The sequence below is a fragment of the Vipera ursinii genome (assembly GCF_947247035.1).
Source record: "Vipera ursinii genome assembly, chromosome: 16".
In the NCBI taxonomy this organism is placed as follows: Eukaryota; Metazoa; Chordata; class Lepidosauria; order Squamata; family Viperidae; genus Vipera; species Vipera ursinii.
The window spans coordinates 2,707,488-2,721,066 of record NC_139529.1 but is presented as its reverse complement, the minus strand read 5'-3'; the positions used below and the strand labels follow the sequence as shown (position 1 = coordinate 2,721,066).

The 13,579-nt window shown below is 46.7% G+C and overlaps 1 protein-coding gene across 1 annotated transcript; it reads right to left on the bottom strand.

Annotated features, from left to right (window-relative positions):
* Nucleotides 1-2,882: 2,882 nt before the first annotated feature.
* On the bottom strand, nucleotides 2,883-3,384 carry LOC310647859 (small ribosomal subunit protein uS11). Its single transcript, XM_083375424.1, has one exon. The coding sequence runs from the start codon at nucleotides 3,349-3,351 to the stop codon at nucleotides 2,896-2,898; it is 456 nt and encodes a 151-aa protein (XP_083231550.1). The 5' UTR covers nucleotides 3,352-3,384; the 3' UTR covers nucleotides 2,883-2,895.
* Nucleotides 3,385-13,579: the final 10,195 nt, after the last annotated feature.

The following is a 13,579-nucleotide window of genomic DNA, read 5'->3' as shown; positions in this document are numbered from 1 at the left end:
CCCTGCCAAAGAGAAAGGAGGAAAGTGGGGAGAAGAGATGGTCCCATAAACTGGCCTTGAGAACCACCTTTCCCATTGAAGTCCCAACTAAGCCTAATCAAGCTTTACTTCCCAGGACAGCCAATGATGTCCAGGGCCAGGCTGAGAGTCCCCAGCTGGAGAAGGTTCCCAGTGGACACCCTTCAGGCGAGTCCCTGCAATAAGCCTCAATGGCAACATATGAGAGCAACCAAGAGCAACTTCTGTGGGTCCTCTTCCCACTGCTGCCCTGTTCAAGGCTGGAGAGCTGCAAACTTAGGCCCGGGACGATGAAGGCCACGCCAGCCCTCCAGCTCCGGCCCCCACAATCCGCGGGTCCTTCCTTGCACTTGCCCAGGAACTGCCAGTGGAAAGATCTTTGAGGGACCCACTGAGGTCTTTGTTGAGGGGGGGGGCGCGGAGCGCCATGGCTTTCCCAGCCCTGGAGATGAAGTACAGCTGAACAGCAACTCCCCCACTGGCCATCAGGGGCAGCCAAGGATGGGTCTTGGCGCCACCTGCTGGCCCTTGGGAGCACTGCAGCCCAGATACGCTCGGCCAATGTTTCCTTTGGAGGGCAGCTATTCCTCTCAAGGAGGCGGGGCACTGTCTGGCCCTAGATTAGAGCTCACAACAACCTGCCCAGGTAGGCTGGCAAACGCACTGTAGAGGCTGAATGGCAAGAAAGTTGCGATTTTATACTTCAGCACAACGTCTTGTTTCAGTTCACACAACACAACACAATTTCTTCCCTAGGATCTAACACCCCATTCACACATGCTAAGTGTGGCAGTGTTGACAAGGGCTGGATTTCTGGGGCTTTGCCTGTTGTCCAAGACCAGCCTTCCTTACTTCCTGCTTGAGTTCCAGCCGGCCTCTCAGCTGCCCCTTTTCTGGGCCATCCTGGCTGCAGCTGAGACCCTGAAGGAGGAGAAGGAGCCAGAAACTGTCCTCTCCTAAGAATTCAGATCAGGGCCATGAAACAGAGGCCAAGAATTGTTCTGATCGGTTCTGCTTTGCTCAACCTGCATCATAAATACTGTGCCCGGTTTCGGCCCCTCAAATTCTGTGCAGAAGAGTCAAGGACAAGGTGAATGGCCGAATCCTCCCATTGGAGCAAAAAGTATTTAGGGGTACCTTTTTACCAAATAATTTCAATTTACTGTGAAATCCATTGACACTGATGCAATTAAACAGTATTGACAGATCCTTCATAATGCATTGAGTGTAAATTTTGATTTATGACTTTCTTCTAAATAAAAAAATAGCATGGAAAATCAGGTGCTTCCTTTGATCAGGCAGCTTGGAAGGCACTAGAGCTGTGAATTTGGAACCCTGGTGTCAGAATCCATTTATATTCCATTCCTAACTCCCTATCTGTGCAACCCTAAATCTCACCCTGTTACTGGATTCTGCCATTCCCATTAATTGGCTATCCCTATCCATTAGATGGAAGGTTGTTTATTCAGCCTGCCTGGAGGCCATCATCAAAGACCAGGGAAGAAACTTTGAACTGAGAAGAACAAAGAAAGAGGGGGATGAGGAATTCTGGTTTATCTCTGATTGGAATTTGAAGGGGAGGAAGCAAAAGTTGAAAATGCATTGAAGTTCTCTTTTCCCAAGAAGGGTTTTGACACATGAAACTTAACTGAACCCGGATTGACCAAATGGACTGAAGGTAGAGGTTTTTACTCGGGGACACTTTAAAAGTATCGATCTGCAACACATTTTCCAGATCCTGTCTAGATTATCCACTGTCAACCATGTTTTAGTAAAAGTTCCTGTCTGGACAATCCTGTCTCCAAGAGTTCTTTCCTAAGATGTGGATTGGGGTGGGTCCTGACAGCTGGTCAGGTCAGCCAGGCTGTTGCTTGGAAGCTGCAGAACAGGTTGGTGGAACTGGTTTCCTGGGTAAAGAAGGAACTTTTCCTGGGGTATCCAGCAGGGGTGGTGGTGGTGGAGAGCACTCTTGGATTTTTCTATATGAAAAAAGAAAAAAAAACCTCAGGTGTAGGAAACCTGTGATATTTCCACCTTAGGCTCACATAAAATGGCGCAGGTCTGACTCAGGGCAGAGATAAGTTTCGTTTCTGTTCATAAGTTGCAGTTTACCAGAAATCAGATGACCCTGCTACGTGCAGACGGACAATCCCGTTGGAACACGTACAAGAAAGTAACAGAAGAAAGTAACAGAAACAATGACATTCCATACATGGCTAGAGCTGAAATGTAACCATTGGATAGCTGCTTGTTGCTTGTGTAGGATTGTATTTCAATAAAAGAGAGCTGAGGACTTCGGTCTGGGCCCTTATCCCGAGAACACTCAGAGAGACGTGTCCTCATTTATTGGCAAGTTCATGAGGAGCCCACCGGGTGCGAAAAACCCGGAACTGGTGACCCCGACGTGATCCACCGCGAGTGGATATGTCTCTTGACGGTCTCCATACTCATCGCCTGGAATAGGCTGTGCACCCGATCTCACCTCGTGAAGATGACGATCCATTCATGAGTATGGGGAACAAATTTTCTAAGCAACAGGCTGCGCATCTGAAAGAGCTTGAGGAAATAGTCAGAACTTGTAATATTTTACTTAAAAGTAGTGGCAAACAATTACCAGCAGTTTCAAAAAAGGATTTGAACAGCCTGGCGAGTCTTAATGGAAAGTTTGTTGATTCATGTAAAGGGAAAGAAGCCTTTTCAGTTTCTCCGGCTCCCCCTCCTTATGAGGAACTTGTTCAGCCAGGAGAAACCGTGCAGGGCACCTCAGCTGCGGCTCCCAGTGCCCCTCAGGCTCAGCCAGAGTCTGTTAAATCATAACGAAAAGAAGGACTAGTGGCGGCTGCTTTTCGACAAGCTGCAAATACAACAGCCACTATTTTACAGACGACGACCACGGCGACCGCCCTTTCTACGAGTGCTGTCAGAAGGAATGGGGGTAACATCCTCAATGCGCCCAATCTTCATGCCAGACCGAGCCAAAGCCCGGAGAGCTGACTGAGCTCCAGGTCCAGGAGTTTTGGTTCTATTTCCACCCGTAGCCCGCAGTTTGATATGAAGGGCAGTGATTCCCAGCTCCTTGCATCTTTGTGCTACGTCTTGGGCAGCCAGCATAGCGGCATAAGGAGAAGACTCATCCCTGTCGGCCTTCACTTTCATGCCACCAGTTACTCGGCAGATAGTTTCCTTGCCAGACAGGTCAGTTACATGGACAAATGTATCATTGAAGGAAGCAAAGATGTGGCAAACTCCAAACACATTTTCTCCTTCAGCAACCTGTGGTCCCAAACTTATAACCTGCTCTTCCTTCTTTTCCTTACCCTTACGGGGAGCCATTTTCGAACGTCTCTGCAGGCGGCAGCCAGCACCGGAAAGCGACAAGCTGCACAGACAGGACAATTGAACATGGAAGATTTGTCACCTTGTTATCCTGTCAATTTTTTGCCAGCACCAGCAGCCGGAGGTCAACCAATCCAAGAGTATACAGCCTTGCACTATGACTTGATCAAAGAAATAAAAGAAAGCTGTTTCTAGTTATGGCATTCAATCTAACTATGTGCAAGGATTTTTAATAAGTATAGGTAGCGCTTATACCATGTGTTTAATTGACTGGAAATCTATAGCTAACATGGTTTTGACTCCATCACAATATGTTGTTTGGGAATCTGAAAAAAAAAGGTAGAAAAAAAGATTCTTGTTGGGCTACCTCAAGGAGTCAACAGAGATCAATTATTTGGAACAGGGCAATTTGTAGCAGCCACAGAACAGGCAGATTCTCCTAGAGACGCTTTTCCTGTCATAAAAGAAGCTGCATTGTCTGCCTTTTAAAAAGTGGATGATAGCACTTCAAAACCAAAATTATCTTTTTCAAGAATTTTTCAGGGCCCTAATCAGCCCTATGCGGAGTTCGTAGACCAACTCCAGCAAGAAATTGCAAGACAAATTGACAATGAATATGCTCAAACTGAATTGATAATGAAATTGGCTTATGAAAATGCTAACGAGGACTGCAAAAAATTATTAAAACCAATCATTTCTATGCCAAATGCCACTCTTGCTGACTATTTAAAAGCATGTCGCATAGTGGGCACAACGGCTTATTCCATGGATGCCTTGGCTATGGCCCTTAATAACGGAGGCAATAGACCCAAGGGAAATTGTTTTAATTGTGGCAAACCTGGACATTTTAAAGCGCAATGTCGGGCGCCTGGAGAAGGAGCAAAGAAAAATCAAAATAGCTCCTCTATTAAGCCAAAAACCAATGGGAGCATTGCAGCTAGGACTCCCAAATCCAAATTTAATTCCTCAAAATTATGATTTAATGATCATTGATTTAAAGGATGCATTTTTTTCGCTCCCATTGTGTAAAGAAGAAAGACAACTTTTTGCTTTTACATTGCCAGTTTTTAACAATTCAGAACCTGCCCAAAGATATCAATGGAAAGTGCTGCCTCAAGGCATGCTTAATAGCCCCACCATGTGTCAATGGTACGTGGCAAAGGTGTTGCAACCATATCGTGATAAGCATCCACATTTTTTGGTTTATCATTACATGGACGATATTTTAATTGCAGCACCAGGCCCCAAAGGAACTGTCATGGCCACTTTTGATTTTTTAACAAGGATTTTAAATCAGTTTGGTTTTTTTGTCAGTCCACAAAAGGTTCAAAATATGTTACCCTATTCCTACTTAGGCCATAAGCTTTTATCCACAGCGGCTTATCCCCATATTCCAAAATTATTTTTGCCATCAGAACCAACATTGGTACAATTGCAGCAATATCTGGGAACCATTAATTGGGCAAGACCATATTTGTCATTGACAACATCAGACCTATCTCCATTGTTTAATGCTTTGACCTTAGGAAAGCATCCAGCAGACAAAATTTGTTTGTCAGAACAACATATTAAAACTTTGCAGTTAGTAAATGATGCCTTTAAAAAGGTCTGGGTAGATCGTATGGTTATTGATGTTCCTTTTGCTGCTATTATTTTAAACACGCCTGGACTATTTACTGCTGCTATCGTTCAATGTGCTAACCAACTGAAAATTTTGGAGTGGATTCATTTATCCCATACGCCCAAAGTTTCTATTTTAACCAGAGAAGCCCAATTGGCTCAATTGATTTTTAAAATTCGTCACCGAACGAAAGCTTTGATTGGGCTGGAGATAGACACTCTTTTTTTTTTTATTGAAAAGTTTTAAAATACAATTTTCCTTTAAAGAACCCCCCTTCCCCCTCCCTCCTCCCCCCCTACCTCCCCTCCTCCCCCCTCCCTCCTCCCCCCCTCCCTCCCCCCCTCCCCCCCTACTTCCCAGAGCTGAATACAAGGTATATATATAAAAAAAAACAAACCTAAGCAACCATATACTACCAACTATAAATTCTAAAATCCATCACTCTCTAGCTTATATAGGATAAAACAAACCTTAACAATATTAAATATATATATTAAAAAAAAAACTAGAATAAGAAAAGGACACTCTCTAGCTTATATAGAATGGAACAAACCTTAATAGTATTAAATATATATTAAAGACAAAAAAAAAGTAAAAAAAAAACCCTTCTCAACCCTATACTTATCCTAAATAAACTCCATCCATTTTATCCATTCCATGATATAACATTCTTACAAATAATTTTTCAAATTAACCAAGAATCCCAAATCAAAAAACTTTAAAGTCAACTCTTCTGTAATCGGCCGTTCCTCTTCCAGTACCACATCTATAGTTATTCCAAACACAAAAAAAAGAAAAAAAAGATTGCAAACAAAACTTGAACCTCCATTTGAAAATCTTCTGTATATTCCCCCAAACTTTAATCCAAAAAAGCTCACCCTTTCCACAGAACCACCAAATATAAAAATATATTGCGTCTACACCCAAATGTTTTCCCACCTCCCCTACTTGAATACGAGATAGACACTCTTTTTATGCCTATGTCTTTGCAAATTTGGGAATCATTTTTTCAAACCTCAAGTGAATTGCAATTTTCCTTAGCTGATTGGCATGGCAACGTTTCTTGTCACCCACCACCCGATTATCGTTTGCAAATTGTTCGCACTGTACACATTGACTGGTTGTCACCCTTGTCTCCTCACCCCCTACATTCGGCTGTCACAGTTTTTGCAGATGGGAGCAAGGAGTGTGGCACCTGTGCCTGGTTGGAGCATGGTCAATGGATAACCAAGCAAATGACACCCCAGCGGTCAGCTCAAAAAGCTGAATTAGCTGCTTCAATTTTGGCCTGTGAAATTTTTTCATTTCAGCCTTTGAATCTTATTGTGGATAGCCGTTATGTTTATCACACAATTCAAGTGATTTATGGCTCTTATTTATCCTCATCCATTCAACCAGATTTGTTACAACTTTTTTTAACCTTGCAAAATTTGCTTTCTGAACGCCAACATCCTGTTTTTGTTACTCACATTCGTAGTCATCAGCCTTTCCCAGGTTTTTTGCAAGAGGGAAACAATGTTGCAGATCAGGCTGCCTCCGGACCTTCGGCCTGTTCTTTGCAACCCCTTACCCCCTGGGAAAGTCATTCGTATTTTCATCAAAATTCCAAAGCATTGCAGAAGCAGTTTGGCATCACCGCTGCAGAAGCTATTGCAATTCGCCAGCAGTGTCCAACCTGCAGCCAACAAGCAACTGCAATCCCTATGGGTGTTAATCCAAGGGGATTGGAGCCTTGCCAAATTTGGCAAATGGATGTCACACAATATGCACCATTTGCCCCATGGGAGTATTTGCATGTTTCAATTGATGCTTTTATTGTATTCGGACCTTTGCAGTGCTGGGATGTCCAAAAGAACTCAAAACAGATAATGGCCCTGCCTATAGCAGTCAAGCCATGGCAGAATTTTGTCATCATTGTCAAATAACACACAAATTTGGAATTCCATATAATAGCCAAGGCCAAGCCTTGGTGGAAAGGGCTAACCAAACCTTGAAACATGCTTTAGATCGCTATAAAAATCAGAACGGGGGAAAACGAAGCCCCAACCTCCCGGCAGTGCAAAATATTTTAAATCTTTGTCTTTATACTTTGAACTTTGTTAATTTGACTGGTCAGGTCAACCAGACACTGATGTACAACCTGGTTGCGTCCATGAAAGTCAGAACCCGCCTTAGATCCACAGGGCAGCCCTGGAACCAGCAACGTGTGTCCCTGGGTGCAGTGTGCGGGTTTTTCGCACCCGGCGGGCTCCTCATGAACTTGCCAATACATGAGGACAGGTCTCTCTGAAGCGTTCTCGGAGTCAGGCCAAGCTCTCTTTTATTAAGATACACTCCTGCACAAGCAACAAGCAGCTATCCAATGGTTACATTTCAGCTATCCAATGGTTACATTTCAGCTATAGCCATGTATGGAATGTCATTGTTTCTGTTACTTTCTTCTGTTACTTTCTTGTACGTGTTCCAACGGGATTGTCCATCTGCATGTAGCAGGGTCATCTGATTTCTGGTAAACTGCAACTTATGAACAGAAACGAAACTTATCTCTGCCCTGAGTCAGACCTGCGCCATTTTATGTGAGCCTAAGGTGGAAATATCACAGGTTTCCTACACCTGAGGGTTTTTTTTTCTTTTTTCATATAGAAAAATCCAATAGTGCTCTCCACCACCACCACCCCTGCTGGATACCCCAGGAAAAGTTCCTTCTTTACCCAGGAAACCAGTTCCACCAACCTGTTCTGCAGCTTCCAAGCAACAGCCTGGCTGACCTGATCAGGTGTCAGGACCCACCCCAATCCACATCTTAGGAAAGAACTCTTGGAGACAGGATTGTCCAAACAGGAACTTTTACTAAAACATGGTTGACAGTGGATAATCTAGACAGGATCTGGAAAATGTGTTGCAGATCGATACTTTTAAAGTGTCCCCGAGTAAAAACCTCTACCTTCAGTCCATTTGGTCAATCCGGGTTCAGTTAAGTTTCATGTGTCAAAACCCTTCTTGGGAAAAGAGAACTTCAATGCATTTTCAACTTTTGCTTCCTCCCCTTCAAATTCCAATCAGAGATAAACCAGAATTCCTCATCCCCCTCTTTCTTTGTTCTTCTCAGTTCAAAGTTTCTTCCCTGGTCTTTGATGATGGCCTCCAGGCAGGCTGAATAAACAACCTTCCATCTAATGGATAGGGATAGCCAATTAATGGGAATGGCAGAATCCATCGTCCCGGGCCTAGGTTTGCAGCTCTCCAGCCTTGAACAGGGCAGCAGTGGGAAGAGGACCCACAGAAATTGCTCTTGGTTGCTCTCATGGAATTTATGGAACCATCTTCCGGTCGAGCTCTGGATGGCGCCCGACCTTCGCTCCTTCCGGCACGATCTCAAAACCTACCTTTTCGAACAAGCTGGCCTGGCCTGATGGGATGGGGTTGGGTTTTATTAATCTGTTTTAACCTTTTTTAATGTGTTCTAACTTATTCATGGGCATTGTTGTTTAATCGTTTTTAATTTTTGTATCTTGTTTTTTAATATGTATTGCCCTGTTCACCGCCCTGAGTCCTTCGGGAGAAGGGCGGTATACAAATAAAATAAATAAACAAATAAATAAATAAATAAATAATATGTTGCCATTGAGGCTTATTGCAGGGACTCGCCCAAAGGGTGTCCACTGGGAACCTTCTCCAGCCGGGGACTCTCAGCCTGGCCCTGGACATCATTGGCTGTCCTGGGAAGTAATCTTGATTAGGGTTAGTTGGGACTTCAATGGGAAAGGTGGTTCTCAAGGCCAGTTTACGGGACCATCTCTTCTCCCCATTTTCCTTCTTTCTCTTTGGCAGGGCAGAAGAATTCCTCATCCCCCTCTTTCTTTGTTCTTCTCAGTTCAAAGTTTCTTCCCTGGTCTTTGATGATGGCCTCCAGGCAGGCTGAATAAACAACCTTCCATCTAATGGATAGGGATAGCCAATTAATGGGAATGGCAGAATCCAGTAACAGGGTGAGATTTAGGGTTGCACAGATAGGGAGTTAGGAATGGAATATAAATGGATTCTGACACCAGGGTTCCAAATTCACAGCTCTAGTGCCTTCCAAACTGCCTGATCAAAGGAAGCACCTGATTTTCCATGCTATTTTTTTATTTAGAAGAAAGTCATAAATCAAAATTTACACTCAATGCATTATGAAGGATCTGTCAATACTGTTTAATTGCATCAGTGTCAATGGATTTCACAGTAAATTGAAATTATTTGGTAAAAAGGTACCCCTAAATACTTTTTGCTCCAATGGGAGGATTCGACCATTCACCTTGTCCTTGACTCTTCTGCACAGAATTTGAGGGGCCGAAACTGGGCACAGTATTTATGATGCAGGTTGAGCAAAGCAGAACCGATCAGAACAATTCTTGGCCTCTGTTTCATGGCCCTGATCTGAATTCTTAGGACAGTTTCTGGCTCCTTCTCCTCCTTCAGGGTCTCAGCTGCAGCCAGGATGGCCCAGAAAAGGGGCAGCTGAGAGGCCGGCTGGAACTCAAGCAGGAAGTAAGGAAGGCTGGTCTTGGACAACAGGCAAAGCCCCAGAAATCCAGCCCTTGTCAACACTGCCACACTTAGCATGTGTGAATGGGGTGTTAGATTCTAGGGAAGAAATTGTGTTGTGTTGTGTGAACTGAAACAAGACGTTGTGCTGAAGTACAAAATCGCAACTTTCTTGCCATTCAGCCTCTACAGTGCGTTTGCCAGCCTACCTGGGTAGGTTGTTGTGAGCTCTAATCTAGGGCCAGACAGTGCCCCGCCTCCTTGAGAGGAATAGCTGCCCTCCAAAGGAAACACTGGGCCGAGCGTATCTGGGCTGCAGTGGTCCCAAGGGCCAGCAGGTGGCGCCAAGACCCATCCTTGGCTGCCCCTGATGGCCAGTGGGGGAGTTGCTGTTCAGCTGTACTTCATCTCCAGGGCTGGGAAAGCCATGGCGCTCCGCGCCCCCCCCTCAACAAAGACCTCAGCGGGTCCCTCAAAGATCTTTCCACTGGCAGTTCCTGGGCAAGTGCAAGGAAGGACCCGCGGATTGTGGGGGACGGAGCTGGAGGGCTGGCGTGGCCTTCATCGTCCCGGGCCTAAGTTTGCAGCTCTCCAGCCTTGAACAGGGCAGCAGTGGGAAGAGGACCCACAGAAGTTGCTCTTGGTTGCTCTCATATGTTGCCATTGAGGCTTATTGCAGGGACTCACCCGAAGGGTGTCCACTGGGAACCTTCTCCAGCCGGGGACTCTCAGCCTGGCCCTGGACATCATTGGCTGTCCTGGGAAGTAAAGCTTGATTAGGGTTAGTTGGGACTTCAACGGGAAAGGTGGTTCTCAAGGCCAGTTTACGGGACCATCTCTTCTCCCCACTTTCCTCCTTTCTCTTTGGCAGGGCAGAAGATGTGAGAAAAAAACCCAAGAAAAACATTTGGGAAAATCATGAGATGAATACAAATATTTAAAGTCAAACAATAATTGCATATCCTCCTTCCCGCCCCCCTATGCACGAAGAGGTTCCAGTGTGAATGCAGAGCGAGTGAAGGGAGGGGCAGAAGCTCTGGAGAGCCAAAACACCGAAACAGGCAGATTCGTCCATGAGATCAGGATCAGAATCACAGAATTAATGTAAATGAATTAACAAATAAATGATGATGATGATGATGAGAGTTGGAAGAAACCCTGGAGGTCTTCTAGTCCAGCCCCCTGCTCAGGAAGGAGACCCTATACCATATCAGACAAATGGCTGTCGAGTCTCTTCTTAAAACCTTCCAGTGTTGGAGCACGTTCAGCTTCTGGTGGCAGGTAGTTCCACTGCTTAATTCTTCTCCCTGTCAGGAAATTCCTCCTTCCTCCCCGCTGTTTCCCTCCGTCGCTGCTTCTCCCGCCTTCGGGGGGCTTCGGGGACGAGCCCGGCTCCCTCCTCCTCGGGGCGCCCCCCAGATACGGGAAGGCTGCTCTCCCGCCTCCCCCGCCCTTCTCCCCTTCTGCTCCCACCCCCGCGCGGGAGGGGGGCTGCCTGGGGGCCGTGGGGGGCCTGGCCGGAGCCCCCCCGGAGGAAGAAGGGAGGAAGCGCCCCCCAACTGCCCCCCGCCCTGCCTGGGGAGAGACTTCGCTACTACGCAGGCGCCATGTAGCTGATGGATGCAAGGAGGACGCCGATTGGTCGCTCTGGCGAGGGCGGCTATTGGCGGAAAGACTCGTAGGGGCGGTCCCTTCAAGCGAAAGAGGAAAAGCAACCAGCAAAAGGGCTCGCAGGGAACTGTCGCCTCCACTTCCGGGAACGAATCGAACTGAGGCGCTTAATTGACTCGGCCGCGGACTGGCTCGGAGCCAGGTAGGGCGCAAGGGATGCCGGGAGTCGCAGTCCGAGTTCTTCTCTGGCGGAGAAAGGGGGGAGGGGGGAGCCCGAGGCCTGGTCTGGCGGGAGGGGCGCTGGGAGGGAGGCCTGCCCGGAAAGTCTCACTGAGAGGCCGAGGCTTCGGCCTTGGTTCCCGGGCGGGACTGGGACTTCCCTCTGGGGAAGGGACGAAGCCGTGACCCGCCTCTCCCCCTTCGCCCCTGCAGGAGTTCGGGCGAGCCCGGCGGAGGAAGGAAGGAAGGAGGACACGTGGAGCAGCCCCTGGAGGAGACTGCGGGGAAGGCGTGGAAGGGATGAGCCGAAGGGGACTCCGGGAAAGGAGGCCACCTGGAGGGCGAAGCGGGGAACAGGAAACGGGCAGAGATCCTGAGACGGCCCTGGAGGGCGGAGGGTCCCTCAGAAGAGGCGGGAGACTCGGGAAACGCCACAGAATCCAGGAGGGAGGAAAGAAATATCAGTGCCTGGAATGTGGAAAATCCTTTAAAAGAAATAGAGATCTTGAAAGGCATCTAAGAACCCACACTGGAGAGAAGCCATATAAATGCCTAGAGCAGACATGTCAAACACAAGGCCCGGGGGCCAGATCCGGCCCGCGAAGTGGTTTCATGCGGCCCATGAAGCCATCCTGGAAACAGTTTGGGAACGGCCCCCACTGCCTTGGCCATGGCCCAGAGACCCTCCTCCTGCCAGAGACCCTCAGATCTGTCCCACTCCTGCCCAGGCCCCCCATAGGAACCCTTGATGCCAACGATGTAGAGCTGGCCACGCCCACCCAGTAGGCCACGCCCACCCAGGCCACACCCACCCGGCCCCCTGAGGGCAACCGCCATGCTGATGCGGCCCTCAATGAAATTGAGTTTGACACCCCTGGCCTAGAGTCTGGAAAGACCTTCATTCAGATGGGAAACCTTTATGTACATCAAAGGATCCACTCAGGAGAGAAACCACATAAATGCCTGGAGTGTGGAAAGACCTTCAGTCAGACGGGAAACCTTTATTTACATCAAAGGATCCACTCAGGAGAGAAACCACATGAATGCCTGGACTGTGGAAAGAGCTTCAGTCGGAGGGGAAGCCTTTATGTACATCAAAGGATCCACTCAGGAGAGAAACCACATAAATGCCTAGAGTGTGGAAAGACTTTCAGTCAGAGGGGAAACCTTTATGTACATCAAAGGATCCACTCAGGAGAAAAACCACATGAATGCCTGGAGTGTGGAAAGAGCTTCAGTCAGAGGGGAAACCTTTATTTACATCAAAGGATCCACTCAGGAGAGAAACCACATGAATGCCTGGACTGTGGAAAGAGCTTCAGTCGGAGGGGAAACCTTTATGTACATCAAAGGATCCACTCAGGAGAGAAACCACATGAATGCCTGGAGTGTGGAAAGAGCTTCAGTCGGAGGGGAACTCTGTACAGACATCAAAGCATCCACACAGGAGAAAAACCATTTAAATGCCTAGAGTGTGGAAAGAGTTTCAGTCAGAGGGGAAACTTTTATGTACATCAAAGGATCCACTCAGGAGAAAAACCACATGAATGCCTGGAGTGTGGAAAGAGCTTCAGTCTGAGGGGACACCTTTATAGACATCAAAGGATCCACTCAGGAGAGAAACCATTTAAATGCCTGGAGTGTGGAAAGAGCTTCAGTCAGAGGGGAAAACTTTATACACATCAAAGGATCCACTCAGGAGAGAAACCACATAAATGCCTGGAGTGTGGAAAGAGCTTCAGTCAGAGGGGACACCTTTATGTACATCAAAGGATCCACTCAGGAGAGAAACCACATAAATGCCTGGAATGTGGAAAGAGCTTCAGTCAGAGGGGAAGCCTTTATGTACATCAAAGGATCCACACTGGAGAGAAACCACATAAATGTCTGTAGTGTGGAAATTGCTTCAGTCGGAGGAGCAACCTTTATGTACATCAAAGGATCCATTCAGGGGGAAAAGAGCTTTACTGAAAATAGGGGTCTTCGTAGACATCAAAGAATTCACACAGGAGAGAAACCATATGTCTAGAGTTTGGAAGGTGTGAACACTTACCCTTCATTGCCACCTCATCCTTTGTGTTTCACCATTTTACTGTTCCCTTTATTGCTACTCTGTTTAATGATTTTGCTATTCTGCGATGTCTAATAGTTGAATTTGAATCTTACACACTTTTCAAAGGGGTACGTAATCTTATGAGTAGAAGTCTATTCAATTCCACAAACCCGTATCACAATTTCTTCTCATTG